Source organism: Ornithodoros turicata, chromosome 1 (assembly GCF_037126465.1).
Source record: "Ornithodoros turicata isolate Travis chromosome 1, ASM3712646v1, whole genome shotgun sequence".
Taxonomy (NCBI): Eukaryota; Metazoa; Arthropoda; class Arachnida; order Ixodida; family Argasidae; genus Ornithodoros; species Ornithodoros turicata.
Genome location: NC_088201.1, coordinates 227,166,520 through 227,179,604, shown reverse-complemented (window position 1 = coordinate 227,179,604; position 13,085 = coordinate 227,166,520). Strand labels below are relative to the sequence as shown.

The following is a 13,085-nucleotide window of genomic DNA, read 5'->3' as shown; positions in this document are numbered from 1 at the left end:
GCAGAAGGTGCTGTCTGACCATGTGTATGTTTATTCGCTTTCACTGAGATGAAGCTGTCACTTTTGTTTCAGGTCCTTGTAGGCAGCATTGAATGCCTCCCATCTTGACAAGAGGTACACTGAATGGTTTGGTCGTGAAGACTGCTTGGTCACAATAGTATCCCTTTCGTGCACAATAGAGGTCTGACATATACCCTTCTGGAGTAACCAGACAGCCACTACACAGTAAAATACATTCTGCAGACGTCAAAGCTTGTAACGTTGCTGTATTGATCACTGTGTTTATAAATGATCATAAGTGATAGCAGGGTTATTTCATTTCAATTCAGGCAAGCCGATCCCCGCGGGGTCATCGATTTCGATAATTATCTTTTTGTATTATGACCCAATATTTATTATGAAGAACGTCACAAGTCCCCACCTTGAAATCGTAGCGCTTGCGGAGACAAAACAATTCGGACAGGCGACTAGGTGAAGCGAGGCTGTATGCTCGTGAACCGTTTTGTCGCATTTTGAAGCCGTATCAGTTAGTACGATTATAAACGGAAGTCGAGGGAATGTTTTGGCTCATTTTACAGGTTGTGAACACTATTTTAGCCGCGTGAAAAGTTGTCTACCTTGCAAAGATTTTCCCGCAGAAAATGGCAAATTCGCTGAAGAAAGCGAAATTGCTAACACTTCGCGGCCTAGTTACGCAAGGGGTAGACATCATATGTAAATGAATTTTACATAATTGGAAATGCTTTTTTTTATCTTTCTAACTGCAGAAAGATGAAGCTTCCTCGCTATTTAGTGGACATGACATGGCAGGACAAATTAACCACAGTACGGGAAAATATACAAAAAGTCTCGCCGGACTCTATTGCTGATTACATGCCCTTTCAAATTATATTTATTTATCAGGGCTAGAAACATGCAACAGGTCTATCCCGCCATACTCCGACGGCTCACTCCGGGCGCATTCATCCCAACGCAGGCGAGATTAATGAGCTGCATGCCTGACTTCCTTGGTACTTAGGCACAGGATATGAATGGACAGTTATGTAGCACGTAGTCGGTCATATTGCGTACGTCATGAGAGCACGTTCTATAGTCGCCAGTGTACATGTAGTCAACACGTCTTGTACGTTAATGGCTCCATACTTGAGTGCTACAAACTTTTATCACAAGAGGTCAGACCTTTTCTAGTGACGGCTGTCAAGGCCACATCGATTACAGACCGTCACCAGGTACATGATTAAACAGTACCGCGATCCTATTTTCCCCCAATGAGCCAATAGGCTAACAGAACTGACGTTGCTGATTCGTTGACGGCACACCATTGGGGACAGGAGCTAGGTTATTGAGTTGGGAGATGACTGTCTGATCGTCAACGTAAGGCTCTCGTACCGTCCAAAACGAAGGGTTCCGACACTTTTTCGGATTGTTCCATGCAACGACGTCGTCATGTGTCGAGTTGTGCATTGCAGTCGTTGTGTGTTTTGCGCAGATGATGCTGTTCGCTACAAAAAGCCCATACCCAAGCAACACGGCTTCATGAGTGTCAAAAGCCTGGACATCGACGCATTGAAAGAAGCTTTCAAAGAAGTCCTGGGTTCTGAGCGACGTGACGAAGTCAACGGCGACGACGAATTATGTAAGAACAGTGTGCATTACTTTCGCTCAGTGATTGCGGAGCTTCCGTAACGGTCTCCTCCCACGCCAGTAATGGATGAAGATTACGTGCAAAGAGAGGAAATTGACGAGATCAATGAGAGTATTTCTCGCGCTGAAACAGATGTGACACCACTGCAGGATGTTGGAGATACGATAAGCAAATCCGTTCGCCAGGTGATTAGCGATGCCTATGAGGTAGAACCCACGACCTCAAGTGGCGATGCAGACTGCTCCACCTGTGTGAACCTCATACAGAATATCAGGTGCGCTTCTACCAGAGGTGCGCTTCGCAACAGGAAAGGCGCCACGTGTTAACACTTCTGCCCGAAGGCGTCGCCAAGAAAGAAACTTTAAAGCTGATACTGGAGGATACGTAGAAATCTTAAATAAGTTACTTCGAAAAAGTAACTGAGTTACAGTTATAATTACTTTCTTGGTCAAGTAACTAAGTTACAGTGATAGTTACTTTCTTTGTCAAGTAACTAGTTACAGTTACAGTGACAGAGAGAAAGTAACTTAGTTACATTACAGTTTCTTTTCATAAAAATGACAATGAGAAGGTGATACAATTGTTAAAAAACATACACTTCCTTACACTTATTTACCTGCGATAAAGGTAGTACTGCACTTAACCAGAAACTGTATAAGTCAATATGTGGCTCTCCCACAGGGAAAAAAAAAACGACATGTATACGCGACCTGGCGCATCGCGGAGAAAAAGAACAGCATGGTGACACCCACGCGTTTCGTAGCGTGCAGAGAGAGACATACCCAGGGATAAGGAACTCTCCTCAAGATGCTTTTTCAGTTTTGAAGTTGATGTCCTGACGTGTTATTCCATATCTTGTAGTTTAATAATTAAATTAGTTTCGTCCTTCCATGATAAAGACTCGAAGGTTGCTTCATAGAGCACCCACGGGAGCTTCATAGCAATGATAGCAGCAACCAGGGCAGGATTAGCTATTGCACTGGTCGGTGCGCAAGTGAGCTGACCGGAAAGTTCCTCCTTGTGCATAATCCTTCCCTTGTCCAGATGAGGCAGGACCCCGTGTCAGCGGTGACACTATTACTAACATATGACTCACTCCGACCCTCGAGGGTAACTATCTTCAACTGATTTTTGCTCGCAAAGCTGGAATTCCCTGCTTGGTCAAGATCACAAGGCACGGGGCACATACCGATTACGGACAGAAGGACGGAAGGCACTGTTAGGGGGAAGTAGAGTACGGTAGGGTAAAGAAAAAAAAAAGGAACGACATTTATTCGAGTAACTAGTTACATTTTGCAGTTACATTCACAGAAATGGAAAGGGAGGGGGCAGCTTACTGGACGTAAGTCCACTGTACAACAGTGATTCACTTCCCAATGTTCAGAATGCCGGAATCATCTCTCTATGATAATTTCAGCCGTTTCTCCCATACTGGAACGGTCCGAAGGTTCAGCTGCACTAGAGTCACTAAATAAGCTACGCTTCAGAGTATCGACACTGAGTTCCAAGAGCGAGCATGCGCCATCTTGTTTCGGCGCCACGCTTCCCACGCGCACGCGCACTTCTATCGCCCATCTATCGTGCGCGGGTGAAATGTTCATATCATTTACAAGCAGCAGTTGATGGCCTTGAGCGCACCTTAACACTTTCGGGACGTCCTGGTGGACAATACATGGATTATCGCGCAACAATCATACACGCTTCTCTGTCCCACAGCGAGCATTATGTTAGTCGTCTTTGATCCTCAACTGAGGATGGTACCGGTGTGGTGCGTAAACAAGATGGCGCTCCTTCTCTCCCTTGGACCTCAGTGTCGATACTCTGAAGCGAAGTTTATTTAGTGACCCTAAGCTGCACAATACTGCTTCCTTCTCTTTAGACAGCTTCCGAATGTCTTACACTACATCATCGTTTCACAAATCGTCGTTTTCTTCGTTCCATTGCCGGATATCAGACGAGTTGCAACGAATAAAGGACGAACATTTCGAAATACCGGAACATAATAAACTCCGAAAAGCACTTCCTAATGCGCCATAAATAGAATATCAGATCCTCCAGAGCTCTATGCATTTACAAAAAAGCTAGAGCTATATGAATAGGAACATTTCACTATTCCTCATCGCAGTTGTCAGTATTAACTGAAAACAGCATATATTTTTTGCACAAGGAAAAACAAAATTATTGAGAGTAGATTGACATGTAAAGTGAGTCCGCAACGTATTTTTGTAGTTACATGCTGCATGTGCCGCAGGGAAGTAGCGCAGATAATTTCGACTACTGGGGGTTCCTTTTATGTGCGTCGGTTATCGTCGACAGGCGGTTCTGGATGCAATGTTTACCTCCATCCCACTGCTAACACGCAGGAAAAGTCATGCTTGTTACGATACACTGCGTCTCATATAGCATGTATACCTCCCGTATGTCTAATGATAATCGGTATTATGTACTTACCGTTCCCTTCACAGTAGAGATGATAAGGTCAGACATTTTCGTTCTGGTAATGCGGGAACTGCGGGGAAATAAAAACGCACATGAAGCCTCATTTCAGGAACAGGGTCACTCAGAAATAGAATAGTTCCCGATCGTCACTTTCAGACAAAAGAGTCTCGAACCAAAGGGAGGCTTTGACACTCTTGGAAATAGCCTAGAGGTATCGACACCTAAGTTTATGTACTGAGATGGTGAAATGGGGTGTCATCCGAACTCCCTCATTCGTGAGGAGGTCGCCTAGCTGGCTCTCCAGCACAACATTGACTTCTCCCTCACTTGTAGACCTTGTACCTGTGAAACGTGATTTGTTCTTTCACCGTGTGAGTACACCATTTTCAAATATATACACAATTTTAACTGGTACCAGAATGGTTCCAGTCGAATCTGGACTGGTTCCAGAATGGTTCCAGTTGAATGTGGATGGTCCCAGTTGGATTTCCAAATGGGGTGGCTGGCTCCAAATTGGTCAAGTAAGTGATACCACTCTGGTCTCAAATAGTTCTAGGGCTTACAGTGTGTGCCTCACAGGTACTATTTTGTTCCCAGAATGGTCAATTGAGATTCCAAGCTGGGTTGCTTCCCGTTTTGAGATCTGTTAGAGGAGGAAGAGTCCACTCTTGCCATATACGCTTCCGGTTTGTTTGTACCATTATTTTGGTCTATTTTAGTGCATGCACTATCAATTTTAATTGCTTTGTATCCATCTACGAGTACGTCTTCGATAAAATATACGCTGTAACTTTCATTCGTATTCATATTCTCATCTGAAGGTGAATATCATAAAAAGTACTAGCAAACTCCCAAAAGACTCATTCAAAAGATGACAGAAAGAACGCTCGATAATCAGACGAAAACCAAAGAGGTAACTGCAGGAGCTCGGCCGAAGCTGCAATAATTATGAGGGCGCCACGGTGCGGCGGGAGACTTTTAATTCAGATTGAAAGGGTGGGCCGCGTGAGTGTTAGCTGTCCGCTGAAACTTGAATGCGCCGTAGCAAGTTGGGTTTTTTCTTGCGCTGCGGTGACAGAGACCGTGCACCTCATGTGCAGTATTTACATGTTCTCAGTAGGATTCCTAAGACAACGCGATGACAATGATTCAAGTGAAACACAATGTCGATATCTCTGAGTAGTCTTGACGCTACGAAGACGACATGGCGTGAGTAGAAGAACCGGACGATGAGAGACCAAGCGGACTGCAACATAATGCTTGCCATGATGCTAACAAGTATAAATGCTGACCGTGATGCTTCGATGTTAATTAGATGTTTTACTTCAGAAGCTAGAGGAACCTAAGAAGCAGGATCAGAAGAGTTTATAAAGATTCGGATCCTTTGGTGAAGAGGAATGGGGTACATGTTGTGACATACATGAGCGGATGTCTCATCTTCTCTGAGAAAATACGAAATGTGAGGTGGTCAACAAAACGCTACGGTCCCTGTGGTCCGTGATCGCATCGCATCCTCAGTCAACAAAGGCATATGCATAGTCTAGACAAAGTGAGTGATTACTTGTATGCTACTTAGTACGTGGGAGGTGTATCGATTGCTTTTTTGCACTCAGTGAATGCTCATACAAGAATAAACAATATAGTGGCTGGTCATTGGCGATACGGGTCCAATATGGGGCCTGTTTCGCCAGTCTTGGGAAAATCTTCGCAATATGGGCCTCACATTGCACAGTTTGTGCCAATATTGCGAAAATCCTGGCAATATAGGCACTATATTGCCCGTGTGCATTCCATATTGACCGAAAATACAGAAAATGGTACGTACCCGCGTTCCACAAATCCCCAAGCAGCTCAGCAAGATTGCACGTTGAAGCGTGTGAAATGCCCCTTTCAATACGTCGTTACATCCACCAACTTCCCGCAGGTGATACACGTTGTTCGAAACAGTCAACGTACAGCTCGAAGCAGAGTTAACTTGAACGCTGCTTAGACCGGCGGAGCAAGATAGGAGCCACCCTCGCGGCCTTTAGCAGAAATAAAGGACGAGGGCGTTTCGACATTTCCATTCCAGTCGGAGGGGTGCTCGCCGTGGTGTGTCGAACAGTGCCCAATCAAGCTGGCCTTGTTAATGCTGTGCCTGTTTGTGTTTTGGGCGATTGTGTCTGAGATAACGCGGATAATCGATGTCTTGGCACGCGCCTGGAAACAGGATGGCGCATGGGCACGCGTCATCCGAAACACTCATTGTGTGAACGAATCAAATGAATAACAACTTCCCTCTTTCGGAAAATTTACTGCGCTCAGAATAGAGGATGCGAAGAGGATTGAAATAATTAACGATGGTAATCGCGAAACCACCGTAATGAGTTTTTAAATAATAACAAAACAATGCTTTCATGGTGTAGCATATCGCGTTTCCCGGGAGTTTCTCGGAAGAACAGCCAATTAGTACACACAAAAATTTTGTGTGTGCATGCTGGCACACAGTGCAGGGAGTAACCGTGAAGATTTTCTGTCATTGGTGTAGTGAATGATGATCAGAGCTAGACAAATTCACAATGACCTTTGTCCTCACTTCAGTTTTCGTCAAGAGGTTCGCCCCTACCTCGACTGCATATTCCCCAAATTTGCCTCTCTCACGTTTCGTAAATCGCATGTTGATTTTCTTTTTACCCACATAAATTATTTCTTCGAAAATTTTCCTCACCTGGATCACTCCATCTTAATTTTAATTTTGGAAGTTTGGGAGAGGTGAGAGCCGACCGGTTATCGGGACGCCATCGGGATATCATCGATTGTTCGCAATCCCTCAGACACGGTCGCCAAAAAAAAAAAAAAAAAAAAACGCAACGTTGATAACGCCGGCGCGATTGCGCACTCTTCGGCACACCACAGCGAACACCCCCCGACTACAACGGAAATGTCAAAACCTCCACGCCCTTTATTTCAACTAGACGTCGCCAGGGTGGCTCTCCCCTTGCTCCGCTGGTCGACGCGGCGTTCCAGTTAACTCTGCTTCGAGCTGTACGTGGCAATCCCATTACAACATTCACTAGAACTCAACAACCGAACTTTCCCCGTTCTGGAAGCAGCACCAATCATGCTTTGCGATGCCAACGCCAATCGGCCGAGCCGACTGAGAGCGGGCGCGGTCGTTTGTGCGAAATCACGCCTCCTTCAACTAATATGCATGCGCAGTCGTATAGGACGTTTCACACGAGCTAAAATGTCGCTGGTTCCTGTAATGATAACTGAATTCCGGCAAGTCAAGAGAAAAACACAATGTGAGATAGGAAGGGATGGCTCTTCTGTAAAGTTAGATGCTTCCAAGTTGCTGCAAGCAGTGTGAGCTGCTCTGGCGTATGTCCGTCACCGTCACGGAAGTGTTTCGCTCCATTGTACTCTCGGAGCGGGTTGAAAAGTTTTGGTTTATAGACTATTTCGATCCCAATGAAGGCTTCGGAGGGATGTTTGGCACTGGCAGTTCCGCGGGACTGCCTGCCTAGCATTAGTTAATCCTGCTCACATTTTTAGGGCGAGAGCAGTACTTTTTTGATGTGTGATGTGAACAAGCTTTCGCTTGTCCCATCCTACAGTTGGCAATACGACTGCTTGTGTCCTTGAGCAAGACGGGCATTGCACCCGTTCTCCGTTTCTGGGTCGATGCGGTGCACCTTTTTTTTTTTGTGTAATTTGATGCAACATGGATCAATGCGATCTTCAGAAATGTAAAAGCAAGAAGAACAGAGAAGTATTATCAGTGCTGGCTATTAAACCGGATAATGCTTCGTTATTACACGGATTCCCCATTGGCGTTATCACAGAAATATTGGTAATATTGGCGCAAAATGGGCTCGTCAATATGGGCAAACCGTATTGGCCCAATATGGAGCTTGGTTGCATTCCCCATATTAATCCAATATTGGCAGCCGATAGTGAACCAATCTTGGCAATCTTGGCAGCCCATATGGGTCCAATATTGGACCAATATTAGCGTGCTGCTTGGGTGTATCGAGAGAACCTATTCCAAAGACAGCCCCGACCCGATAAGAATTCTTCAATAAACCTCACTAATAGCTTCAACGATTATGCCCCGGACGTAAGCCGCATACTTAAACAGCACTATACAATCCTCACCCAGTCTGTGTTGTCTAGTTTCGTTTTCGTGTTCGTCTGACGTAATGCTCACGTGCTTGTTCACTTTCATCTTGCGCACACTGCGTGTCTCGCGCAACACGTATTTCATTTTACCCTTCATTTTACCATTTTACCCTTGTTTGACAAAGCACGTGTGCTGCCCTCTCCCCTTGTACATAACCCCTCTCATTCATTGGAATTGTCGTGCATCACCATAATGCACCATTCCTGTTGAAGACAGCGCCGTTGTCGAAACGCCGAATACCCCCCCCCCCCCTTAGTTTTCAATAAAGTCCCCATTTTCTACCTTTTCGTCTAGAACGTTTAATACATTTTCCTATTTCCTTTTATCTGCTACAAATTTTCACACAAAGGGGAGCTTCCCTAGGGGCGGTTTTACTTTTGGCATTCGATTAGTCGGCGGTGCTACTACTAGGAATCCAATTTTTTCATCAGTTTGAGGACCAATTAACAGATATATTTCAATCCCCTTTTTAATTATTGACTTTAGGGAGCACATTGCAATTGCAATATTAAAGCCTGGTCACCACATGATCCGCTCGAACCACTGATGAAGCACGTGCCGTCTCAGCGCGTTCTATAAACCCAAGTGTTTCACCTCGGCCGTGCTCCGGAAACAGGAAGTTATCGCAAAAAGAGCGACTTCGCGCGTTATATCTCAACAATAAACGCGTCTATTATTGTGCAATATCTAGATCATATTGTGCGCGTACTTCTACGTCTCTTGTGTTGTTCTTGCCTGCAGAATGTTCAAAAGCGACAAGATGAAAAAATGCTATTATTCATAGTCTTGCCGTAGCCATTACAAATTATTATTACCACATGTCAAAAATATCGCTCATCAGAACCCTTCAAATAGGAGGAAAGGACACGCTGCACATGGTTGGACAGTGCTACATTCTTTTGTTTTCGCGATATATTGCTGGGATAAACAGCAATTTCTGAGGACATTGTCCTACTCTCGGTCCTCTAGGTCCCCTGTCAAGAGCCCTATCGAAAAATGGGCTTTTGACCACCGTAGCCAAAGGAACCAGTTCTCTAATTACACTAATATCTTAACAGACAGGCGCACATATGCGGAGATATTCTGCGCGGAAAATTGCCGTTTTCACGGGATGAGCGGGACCGCAGCCTTAAACAATTTACAAAAAGGCAAAACACCCTTCGATCATTACACCCTTATTACACCCTTAGCACAACCTTAACACACCAATGTAGATGTGCACGCAATTCACACCCATCTAAGCGAGGATCAGCCACGAATATGAGTGAGGTCTGGGTGTATGTTTCAAAATACACCCTCATACACTAACATAGGTGTGGAAAAAGTTGGTGTGGTCATCCCATCTGCCGAGTGTAGCGGCGGAGCACAGCTCTGCCGCAGCAATACTGGCTGATTGAATATGGCGCCCCCTTCACCCCCAGGTCCCAGTTTCGGATGTTTCCTTCTACCCTGCTGGAAACAGTCTCATTGAAAATCCTCTGAAAATCTCATTGAACCTAGTAGACACCATGTACACAAATCTCATTCAGTGACCAGGAAAATTCTCATTCCCAATAGATGATTTGGGACAAAAATAATATTGAAAATGGCGCAATATTCAATGAGTCTCAATGAGAAATCACAGCAAGTGTGAATGAGATGCAATGAGAAGTTTTGGTTGAAAGATCATTAAATATCCCCCTCACGTCTCATTGAACCAATGAGCCACAGCGGCAGATTTCTCATTGGAGCAGGCCTCCATTTCTATTTGGCAGCGAGCTTTTTGGGGTATATTCACATTAGATGTGCGCAGCTTGCCAATGACTATAAATGATTTCCTTCAACAACGAACTAGACTCAATGTGACTTCAACTTTATTTGCTTTATTTGATCAAGGCATTACATATGGTACGGTATATATTACAGCACATATATCCCAGCTTGGGTGACATAATCTGAATTGTCCTGTACCTTTACAGATGCGCAATGTTTGACTAGAAATAGTGACTATGGTGAATTATTTAGTGATAGATACAATTGCATAGCGAAATTCCGCGACAGATATTTCAGCGCACGTGCGCGTTTGTGTGTTTTTTCAACATGGAATTACTTTCGACGCCGAATGGATCCCGCTCTGTCATTTCGCCTTTGCGAGGAGTCCCGTAATTAAAAAGCTAATGAACTTTAGGTAATTCGTGATCATATAGTCGCATGATTTTCTTCGAGCGAATGTTCGCCTGGCCATATAACTCTACTGAAAAATGGCATATATTTTGCTCCACTAGTTTTTAATAAAAATGTTGTAGCGAATAAAAACAAACAACCGTTGTTTGCAAGAAACAAACAATAATCATCATTGATCATTAATCACCAGGTATGAAAACAGATACACTACAAATATCCAGTGTACATACAGCAACAGTGACAACACTATAAGGAGATAATGCGTGACACAATTTGAAGCAGGCAAAATCCGATACATTCATATGAGAAATCACCAACGTCACTTATCCAGTAGCACCTTCCTTCTCATCTAATTGTCCGACAAGGTGAGTCCGTCTAGTGCAAGCGGGATGATGGCACCTCGTGAAGGCACTTCAGAGAACTATGGATAAATACTGGGTCACTAGAACACCTCTTGGTTCGCTTGGGAGTTGAGGATCAAGCGTCCGAAACACGCCGCTTACCTTTGTGCTAACAGAGCTCGTGCATGGGTTCAGGAACAAAATGCGTGACGACGGACCTCACTACACAAATGCAAAGACGTTCAGATTTTTATACGGTCGGCGGAGCTGAAGGGCAGGAAGCACCATCTAATTTATCAGACTGCATCTTAGATCCTACACGCCAACAGACGTTTCCAAGTTCAAAACATATTCTGAATTGATGCCGATGGCGCTCGGTCGCACACGACGACGACAGCATTATGGCTGTAGTTTCGTTTTGACAGACTGGCATAGCTGTCGCAGTGCACAACCCGTTTTGTGCAACCTACGCAGGAACGCGGAGTTGTGTCCGTTTCGGTCTTTATTTATTTATTTTGTTATCTTATTTATTTATTTATTATTAGAATTATTATTCTTATTTCGTTTATTTTATTATTTCATCAATGTGTTTTATTGTATTTGAGCATAATTTAATATGTACACCTTATGGAATTAATTTCGACAGTTATTTTCTTTCTCTTCCCTTTTTTTTCGCTTTATATTAGCCCAGCTGATCTTCACAGCCAGGAATCCAACACTATCTGGCGTAGTCGCTGGACTGGAACATCCCACAAGGATCCCACAAGGATGCATCCCATTTCCAGCATTGAACTATTCTTGTTTTCGAATGGCAGTTGGATGGTTTCACAACGTAAAATCAACCTGCACTGGCCCAGCATAGGAACTGCGTCGGCAGTCTTTTTTTTTTTTTTCTAGGCTCATTCCTATGTTTGCGTGCGAAATAGAGCTCCTCTATTGCAAGTCGTCAGTGCCCTTCAGTTTTCATTGTTTGACTCACATTGCAAAAACAAGTGTTTTCAGTTTTGGACCTATCGGTGCCCTATTTCAATGGCCGCTTCAATTAAGCTGCGCAACTGTTTCAGAATCATATGCTGCAACATCATTTGAAAGTTTTTCGTCGGCACGGGCACTTGGGAAAGGTGTAGGGCTCGAGATCGTTAACATATTTAAAAAATGCAAGGGCAGTATCGCCTTCATCATCCACCGCTTACGAGCGAATGATCGCCAAAGGGGTCGTGTACAATGCCAATACATATCATATTAAATGTCAGAGGACAAACCATAAGATAGTTTGTCTTACAGGATGTCATGTAGCGTGTTTTTGAAATTTTCTTGTTTGAAGTGTATACTTACAGCTGTCACGTACAAGCGTATATTATTTGTATATGTTTTGGTATATATTGTTTACACAAGTTTGTTCACCACTTGCAAACACAATGTGCAAAACTATGCATTGGTAGAGAGCGTACTTCACTTGAGGCACTCCTGCGTAATTCTATATGCATGCTCCTGGGGAAAAGAATATTCCCTTTCACTCTCGTGCAGTGCAAAAAAATATATGGATTTAAATGTAAGCAATTTAAAACTCGTCAGTTGCGTAGTTTGTGCCAATTGAAGTGTGTAGGAATTCAAACACGTTTCGAATAGAAGATATTTTAAATTAGAATGATTGACTTCTGTATTCAGTGTACACCAACTTGCTCTATACCTCGAATGTGTCTTTCGTGATCTTCATCCTTTCATCTACGCATGGAGCAGTCCTATCCGCACAACATGTTTGCACACATTAATTCAATTGCCACAGTGATCATGATGGTTCGATGCTAAACAAATTCCCCAATTCGTTTTTCTTCTGTGATGGGGACCTTTATTGCACAACACGTCGGTTCAGATTGCTCCAATTGGAAATCATTGTTTCTCATTGGCACCCAGTGAACTAATTACTTGATTTGGTTACTGATTTCCTATTAATATTCTTCACCACAACACCTGTTAGAGCGCTAAAACATGAAGCTATCTTTTCCCTCAACACTTCTCATTACTTTAATGAGAATTACCTGCGTTATTCACATTAAATGAATTGGGTGTCCCACTTCTCCTTCAAAGTCATTGGTTCTCATTAAACAAATTAGATCCTGGTTCCCTGGAAAACTCCTTCTCCAGAACATCCGTTAGAGCGCTCAAACATAAAGTCAGCTTTCCCGCAACACTTCTCATTACTTCAGTGAGAGATACCTGCGTTATTCACATTAAATGAATTGGGTGTCCCTGTTTTCATTGAAAGTCATTGGTTCTCATTGGACAAATTAGCTCCCGGTTCCCTGGAAGACTCCTTCACCACAACATCTGTTCA

At 43.8% G+C, this 13,085-nt stretch overlaps 1 protein-coding gene across 2 annotated transcripts in view; it reads right to left on the bottom strand.

Moving 5' to 3' along the window:
- The window catches only part of LOC135377111 (atlastin-3-like), a 142,520-nt gene extending 136,457 nt beyond the window's left edge, over nucleotides 1-6,063 (bottom strand). The window contains exons 1-2 of one of the 2 annotated variants that reach the window (XM_064609426.1): nucleotides 5,910-6,063; nucleotides 4,097-4,154 (exon numbers count right to left, since the gene is read on the bottom strand). In XM_064609426.1, the coding sequence (XP_064465496.1) occupies nucleotides 4,097-4,132 (36 nt within the window). In that variant the 5' untranslated portion in view covers nucleotides 4,133-4,154; nucleotides 5,910-6,063. The remainder of the gene's footprint in view (nucleotides 1-4,096; nucleotides 4,155-5,909) is intronic. The other variant, XM_064609425.1, reaches the window with a different exon arrangement.
- Between the last annotated feature and the right edge of the window lie 7,022 nt (nucleotides 6,064-13,085).